General features: G+C 42.6%; 1 protein-coding gene across 2 annotated transcripts in view; it reads left to right on the forward strand.

The window, feature by feature from the left end:
- The window catches only part of Ift81 (intraflagellar transport 81), a 65,567-nt gene that overhangs the window by 41,728 nt on the left and 15,410 nt on the right, over positions 1-8,429 (forward strand). For both annotated transcript variants that reach the window (XM_028766180.1, XM_028766179.1), the window contains exons 12-14: positions 135-284; positions 3,586-3,714; positions 5,272-5,361. In XM_028766180.1, coding sequence (XP_028622013.1) covers positions 135-284; positions 3,586-3,714; positions 5,272-5,361 — 369 coding nt within the window. The remainder of the gene's footprint in view (positions 1-134; positions 285-3,585; positions 3,715-5,271; positions 5,362-8,429) is intronic.

The raw sequence follows: 8,429 nt of genomic DNA on the forward strand, positions 1-8,429 counted from the left end.
GCAATCAGTCTCAACTAGTTTTCTAAGAGAGCTGGTGTTTTATGTATTGTGGCTCATGAACTGCTAACAAAAAGTAAAGAAAGGCTTTCTAATACAATGAGTTTATTTATAATGCTTGGGTCCTTTTTTTGCAGTTCAAGCGATACGTCAGTAAACTTCGAAGCAAAAGCACCGTTTTCAAAAAGAAGCATCAGATAATAGCTGAGTTTAAGGCTGAGTTTGGCCTCCTGCAGAGGACAGAAGAGCTTCTGAAGCAGCGTCAGGAAACCATTCAGCATCAACTGGTAACAGCTTCATAGTGGCTGCTAAAATACAGACGTCAGGAGGCTTATTTTATGGCTTGTAGCTTTATGCTGAGGTCATTGTTTTCACTGGAAAATCATCCAATTATTAATTTTCTTTGATTAATTACAGAGATGTCATATAAGCTGATTCATTTATTTTTTTAATACAGCAGTAAGCACTGCCTTTAAAAAAATATGTGTGCCTACTTTGGGATTATTAATAGAAGTTGGAAGTCCAAGTGGGTTTTTCTTTTGGTTAGCTAGTTAATATGAGTAAAATTATCATTCCAAGAGAGTGACTATAAAACATTTATTTATCATGGCTTACACATGTGCTTCCAAGGAGCTTTGGAAAGAAAGACCCAGGGAAGGTGCCGTGTGGCGTTTGCCTGCAGGCTTGTCCCTTGTGATTGTCTTTGGTTGGCATGTGATGGATGAAGCGCTGCTGTCCAGCCGCTCTGGGCGCCAGGTCCCTGCAGTTCTCTTGGTGTGATGTTTTCCCTCCTTTTCCCCATGGGGGAAGCCATTTCATCAGGACGCTGCTGTGAACGGCAATCCTGGTTGAGGTCAAGGGTATTTCACTTTTCAGTGTTGTGATAATGAACAATCTGTTTGTAGAGAATTTAAGACTATAATTTATAGTGAACCAAACATGGATCCCAATGACACTAGTTTAAAATGTGACAGTCGTCCCTGCATTATTGTTCAGATTATTTCCTAGTTTGCACTTGGATCCCTTAGCCTTGACGTAAAATCAAACATTTGGGGCTTCAGTTTCCTCTTGTGCTGTGGACTTCTAATTCCATGTGGCTGCATAGGTTACCAGCCTGTCCGTCTCCTCCCTCTCACCTGGACTCCCGGGGCATCTGGATTAGTCCAGTTATCATGCCCCCTGGTCCTTTTTTATTGGTGTTACATTTGTTTGTTCATTGTCCTGTTCACATGCATGTGTGGAGGTCAGAGGATACCTTCTAGGAGTCTGTCCTCTCTTCCCCCACATGGGTCCAGGGATCAGACTCACGGCATCAGGCTTTGCAGCAAGTGTCCTTACCCTGAGCCACCTCATGGGTCCTGCGTCTTTTATTATTATTATTATTATTATTATTATTATTATTATTATTTTTATGTGTACCACTTTTTCTTGGTTTCATTCCACAGTGTTGTTTCTCACAGTGATTTACTTTGTATTGTTTTATTATCTCGCACTTTGTACCTTCTTTTGTTCTTAGACTTACTTATTTTTACATGTATAAGTATTTAGCCTGCATATGTGTGTGTGTGCCACACGTGTGCCTGGTGCCCATGGAGGTCAGGAAGGGTGATCAGATTCCTTGGAACTAGAGCCACAGATGGTCGTGAGCCGCCATGTGGGTGCTGGAACCACAGCTGCGTCCTCTGTAAGAGCAACAAATGCTCTTAACTGAGCCGTCTTTCCAGGCCTGTTTTTCTACCTTCTAGTTCATTGCTTGTGTGTGTGTGTGTGTGTGTGTGTGTGTGTGTGTGTGTGCCTGTTGTTTATGTATATGTGCTTAGCTTCCTGTTTAAACCATTTATAAAGTTCTTAATCTAAGTTATTTTATTTCTCCATCTTTGAATTTCCTGTTTATTCTGTTTTATAGATCCCAGTTCATGGTTTCAAAGTTCCTGTCTGTTAAGTTTATATAGAAACCCATTTCTCTTGTCTACTATTTTATTGTCTTTTAGGGACTTGGTCCTGTTTCTTCATCCATAATATTTATTGGATGTCAGACTTTATGCGTAATTATAGTTTCATGGCCATAGTTATATTAATTTTTCTTCTAAAGGAGGATTTAACTTTTTTCCTAAAGATCACTTTAACCCAATTGAGGGGTAATGTTAGAGCTGATATTTTTCTCATTTTTATTTACTCTTAAGGACAGTCCTTACACCTCAAGCAGAGACCTCATTCCTTAGAATTGGTTGTTGCTGTTGGGTCTGGGTCTGGCTGTTAGGTTATCCCTATGTCTCTAAGATGCAGCCCTCTGAGACTAGAACCGGGCATTTACCAGGGCGTCTATAGTTGACAAGGCTTGAGTTCGACCTCTGACTCCACAGTTCTGTGGAAATGCTGAAATCTGTGTCTCCTAAGCAGTCCTATCCCACTTCCCTCAGTCTCTGAGGGCTGGGATGAAAGGTGTACACCGCCGCCAGCCGCCGCCAGCCAGCTTGAGTTCTTTTCGTACTCAGCCTTTCAGCAGTATTTAACAAGAGCTGACCATTCTCTCTTCCCTGAAACATTTTCTGCAGGCGTTAGGAGCTGGCTCAGTCAGGAAGGTGCTTGCCATGCAAGCAGGAGGACCCGAGCTCAGTCCGTAACACCACATCAGAGTGAAGCAGGCCGGTGCAAGCCTGGCCCCAGGGATGCAGAGACAGATGATTACAGGCGCTTACTGGCAAGGCTGTACTCAGTCAGTGAGAAGGACACCGGGCGGGCGGGGCCAGCCTCTGCACACATGTGCATCCACACGCATGTTGTTCCACTTACTGTCCAGGACGTTGCATTCTCGTGTTTTTCTCGCAGACTGAGGTTGTTACTCCATTGCTGGGGTCCCATTTCCATCAGAGCTCTGCTTAGATGTCATACACTCTCTGTAGCAAATCCATCCTCACCTTGAATGCATTCTACTTACTTGTTTTTATTTCGTACTTTTTCTTCTAGAGATAAGCTAGTTCCACTACAAAGAAAACCCCTCCATTTTGCTTACTGCTATATAGTACTGACTAGAACTGTGCTCAGAAAAGCTAGCATATAAGAAGCAGCAAATAAGTGAATTAGTTCACTGTCACGCGTGAATGCATACATTCTCCACATATCTATTGCATGCATTGTATGTTTTATGTTCTACACTAAGTATGTAGCATTATTGAAACTCTGAAATTAGATACACTTCTTCTACATCTTAAGACAGTATAGCAACGCCGGGCAGTGGTGGCGCACGCCTTTAATCCCAGCACTTGGGAGGCAGAGGCAGGCGGATTTCTGAGTTCGAGGCCAGCCTGGTCTACAGAGTGAGTTCCAGGACAGCCAGAACTACACAGAGAAACCCTGTTTCGAAAAACCAAAAAAAAAAAAAAAAAAAAAAAAAAAAAAGACAGTATAGCAACTTTGAGTACAGGTTTACATATAGTGTATAAAGACATGTTCCTGGATGAAATAAAAGTGCAAATTGTCTGTTAGGATTCTGAGCAACTTTATGATATTCACAACTTTCAACAGAAATAGGCAGTACTTCTTGTGGGAAGAAGATACCAGTACTCACGGCCTATTCACTTCTTATAGCGAGCTATCGAAGAAAAGAAGGGCATATCTGGATACAGCTATACCCAAGAGGAGCTTGAGAGAGTGTCCGCCCTGAAGAGTGAGGTTGACGAGATGAAAGGTCGGACCCTGGATGACATGTCCGAGATGGTAAGTGTGTGTGTGTGTGTGTGTGTGTGTGTGTGTGTGTGTGTATGTTTAATTTTCAGTTAAACATTTAAATAGTCATCTCTATACAATGTTTACTTTGTTTTCTTTTGTCCCACGCTTCTATGGTACCAGGGGCAGCCAGGGAAGGAAGGAAGGACAGACACACAGGCACATATACAGAAAAGCTGGTATTGGGTGGTCCAGGCTCTAAGAAGCTGTCGTTGCACACCTGCTTAGCTATCTGTTATGCACAGAGGCTCAAGGAGGGAGCTTAGCTAGTCTTCTTAGGAGCAATCCTCAGGCTGTAATCATCTGCAGGAAAAAGCTATGGTGGACATTTTCTGCACACACTGTCAACTTTCACACTCAGGCCAGAGGAAGGATTTGCCTGGGGAAGGCCTTGCCTCGCCCTCAGGACTCAGGGGTTGGACCTTGACATGGTTCACTCATGTCGGCAGCAGTACACATGTGCTGAGCTTTCACTCTCCCGCATTCTTGCATCTATGTGGTGACTTTTACCAACGAACTGTTCCATTGTCATGTTCAACTCAAAACAGTGCATATTTTGTATCTTAATGTAACAAAGAAATATTTATGTTAAAAATAAGTACTATAATTATGTTATCTTTGTGTATGTCTTTGATATTCCAGACTCAGGGGTGCTATCACTCAAATGCACTGGGACAGTTTCATCAAGCATGATATTAAAATCTTTTCTTATTTATTGGTAAATAGTTGGATCCCCAAACTTCAAAAGACTTCCCTGAATATATCCTAGAACTTTCTGGATTTTGCCCAAGATTAGAAATGACTAGTGTTTGGTATAGAGGAGGCCTCCAGGACCCCGTTCTGTCAGGTTACTCACGTTGTGTATATTGAAAATCACCCACGCATGTTTGTGTTCATTTTACGTGACCTCCTGAGTTGCATATGTCTCACAGACAATAACATTATAACAGTACACAGATAACTTGTAGTTGCTTTGAGCCTTCGGTTTTAGATTACAGACATCTCCTCAGAATGGTGTGTAATCATGATAACTGACATTTAGAACCAATAAGTGTCCTTCGACTTGCTAAGGAATTAACATCTTCTAGCTAGGCCTAGTATACACATCTGTAATCCCAGCACTTGGGAAGCAGAGACAGGCAGATTTCTGTGAGTTTGAGAACAGCCAGAGCTACATAGTGAGAACTTATATTCCCCCCAAAAAATAAGAAAAAAAGAAACTAACATCCACTCAATCTCTTAACTATTATTTGGGACTGAAGTAATTAAAGTTTTATTTCTTTAAGTCTTTTTTTTTTTTTTTTTTTTGGTTTTTCGAGACAGGGTTTCTCTGTATAGCCCTGGCTGTCCTGGAACTCACTCTGTAGACCAGGCTGGCCTCGAACTCAGAAATCTGCCTGCCTCTGCCTCCCAAGTGCTGGGATTAAAGGCATGCACCACCGCCCGGCCATTTCTTTAAGTCTTTATTTAACTGCAGTAGTATTTTTACATATGCAGCATTTTTTTTTCATTTTTTAAAAATGTCATGTCTTTTGCTTTAAATGACAGGTAAAAAAACTGAATTCCCTGGTATCAGAAAAAAAGTCCGCTTTAGCCCCAGTTATAAAAGAACTACGGCAGTTGCGTCAGAAGTGTCAAGTAAGTTTCATTTTGATGGTTTTAGCGTCTTTGCTTGGATATACTAGGTAGACTCTAAGTATTTCATTTGGGAGGTAATGGAAAGGAAATTAGTTACTGAACTGTCGTGACATAAGGCAGTGACAACAGGGCCCACAAAGGTCTTGTTGGATTTATCTCACTTACTTTGTCATAAATCAGTGAGGGCTGGGAAGAAGGAATTCAAACTGAAACACAAAATGCAGCCAGATGAAAATTTAAAAATCATTTGCATTTGAGAGCTGTAAATATTAAATCTCATTCTTCTGTGGCCAAGTGAAGGCAGAATATCCCAGGACTAGCAAGGCAGCCTTAGATGGATGAGCTTACTGTTCTGGCAGGCACAGCGGGGCAAATTGCAGTAGGCTAAGCACAAGTGCTGTTACTTGGAAGCTAACTGTAACCAGGGCTTTAAAGGAGAGCTGTCAGAGTAAGTGCCCCGCACAGCATGATCCAGTGGCCACTAGTGTTTGGCAGTACTGTTGCTGCTTCATCAGTCTCTGGAGTAACTGTGAGCGTGAGTGTGAGCCATCTTGCCTGCGCCTGAGGACGGAGCTAGAAACCCAGTTCTACGTGAACACCATCTGTCAGAGTTAGCTCCAGAGTGGAAAATCACATAGACTTTGAAGTCAGTTATAGACATCATTTCCTTTTTATAGAAAATGCCACACAGTCTGAGATAGGTTTAGAAGCTTATCCAGATAGACAAATGGGAGGTGGAAATAGGGCCCTTATTCTAGCCTGCAAATTCTCTCTCTCTCTTTCTCTGTCTTTCATCTCTCTCTGTCTCTCTCCTCTCTCTCTGTTAGACAGGGTCTCTCTCTCTCTCATATTACATAGCCCTGGCTGTCCTGGGGCTCTGTGTTTATACCAGGCTGGCCTTGGATTTAAAGAGATCCACGTGCCTCTTCCGAGTGCTAGGATTAAAGGTGAATGCCACCATGCCTGGCCTAAGATGCCTTATCCTTATTTCAGTCCGTCTCATTGCACAGTGCTACCATCACAGAGGAGATCAGACAGCCCTGCTCTCCAGGGTCTGTGCTCTAAGTGATATGGCAGCAGCACATAAGGAAATTCACACAGGATGAACTACATCTGAAGAGCAAGTCATGTACATGTGACTTAATGTGTTGTGAAGCAGGCCAGGGGATGCCAAGAGAGGTTCTGAACCAGGGAAGCTACAGGAGTGTTAGCAATGGGGGCTCAGAGGTAGTGATGGTAAACCTGATATTACCAGTGTTTATTAAGCACTAGCTACGTGCCTTGTACGCTGACATTTCTCATTTGGACCTTACAAACAATCCAAAGAGACAAGAACTTCCTTTATGAAGAGAGAGAGAGAGAGAGAGAGAGAGAGAGAGAGAGAGAGAGAGAGAGGGAGAGAGAGAAAGGGAGGGAGGAAAAAAAGGAGGAAGGGAAGGAAGGAGGGAGGGAGGCAGGCATAGAGACTAGGGACTTGTCTAAGATTGTGTAGTGGCAAACAGCAGAGCAGGTGTCTATAACACTACACTAGTAATGTAATGTGAGCCCCTGAATCTTTGGGGATCTTCCTCTATTTCTGCACCTGCTAGTCTTTTTACCACCATTTCTTTTCCCATATCGTGGCCTCCCCCTCTTGTGGGAGCTAGTTATGCCTGGAACCTCAGCTCCCACTGCCTTACTGTCCAGTATCTCCCGTGATGGCCTTTCTAGTCCTGTTATGCCAAAATGTTCACTACTAACTTCTCTGTTGACCTTGATTTTATTTGTGTATTTTATGGTGCTAGAGATGGAATCCAGGGCTTTTCACATGCTAGACAAGCATTCTTTGACATACCGCTAAACTATTCCCTAGCCTTTCAAAGGTTTGTTGTTGGTTGATTTTTTTTCTTGTTTGTTTGTTTGTTTTACTTTTATGATGTTGCGGATGGACTCACACATTTGACACATGCTAGGCAAAGTGCTGTACCAGTAACCGCACCCCAAGTCCTAACACATCTGACACATGCTAGGCAAAGCGCTGTACCGGTAACCGCACCCCAGGTCCTAACAGCCGTTGTTTGCGTTCAGGCTGTTGTCGCTGTTTGGGGGAGGGTCTGACCATCGCCCAGAACTCATGTGCTAAGGGAATTCCACATCCTTTTAGGCCGTGACTTTTTATCTTTGTTTTATTTTGTTTTGTTTCAATTTAAGTAAAAATCTTACTATGTAGTCCTGGCTGGCCTGGAAGTCACTATGTAGGCCAGGCTGGCCTTGAACTCTTAGAGGTCAGCCTGCCCCAGTCCCAAAGAGTTGGGATTAAAGGTATGTGGCACCATGCCCAATGACACTATCACATGTTTAAAGACCAAGAGTATTTTAATATATTGTAGATTTTTAACATCGATGAGCTATCCTCGGTATTTCTGTTGTACTTAGGATGCATTTTAAAATTAAATTGTATAACTGTTTAAAATCAAGAGTATCACCAACTCAAGATTTACAACTTAACATTTATCTAAATTTTCATAATCATCTGTAACTAGAATAACATCTTGAAAAGTTTATTTTCTTAGAGGCAATTCTATAGCTGTGTAATTACATGGAATAATTAATTACATGCGGTTGTAATTGTATACTCAGTTTAGAGTATACAATCTAATAGTTTAGTTTCTTGAAATACTTTTTACTGATTAGCTGTTTTTTTTTTCTTATAAAAGTAAAACTAAGCTGGATGGGGCAGAGCTGGGAGGAGCAGAGGTTCGAGGTCTTCTCTGGCCACATCTGCATATTGAACTTGAAGCCACCATGGGCTCCATAAGAGCCTGTCTCAAACAACCCTCCAAACCCCGGAATTATATGTGATTCAAGCTGTACAGTGTTGTTCAAGGGACAGTATGGAGGGACTAGGGGTGTGGAGCTCAGCTGGTAAAGTGTGTGCCTATCATGCCAGAGCCTTAGGTTTAGTCCCCAGCACCAAGCAGAACTAGGCCTGTGGCGAACCCCTGCAATCCAGCACTGGAGATAGGAGGGCCTGTGGCAAACCCCTGCAGTCCAGCACTGGAGATAGGAGGGCCTGTGACAAACCCCTG

Source organism: Grammomys surdaster, unplaced genomic scaffold (assembly GCF_004785775.1).
Source record: "Grammomys surdaster isolate TR1022 unplaced genomic scaffold, NIH_TR_1.0 166, whole genome shotgun sequence".
NCBI classification, from domain to species: domain Eukaryota; kingdom Metazoa; phylum Chordata; class Mammalia; order Rodentia; family Muridae; genus Grammomys; species Grammomys surdaster.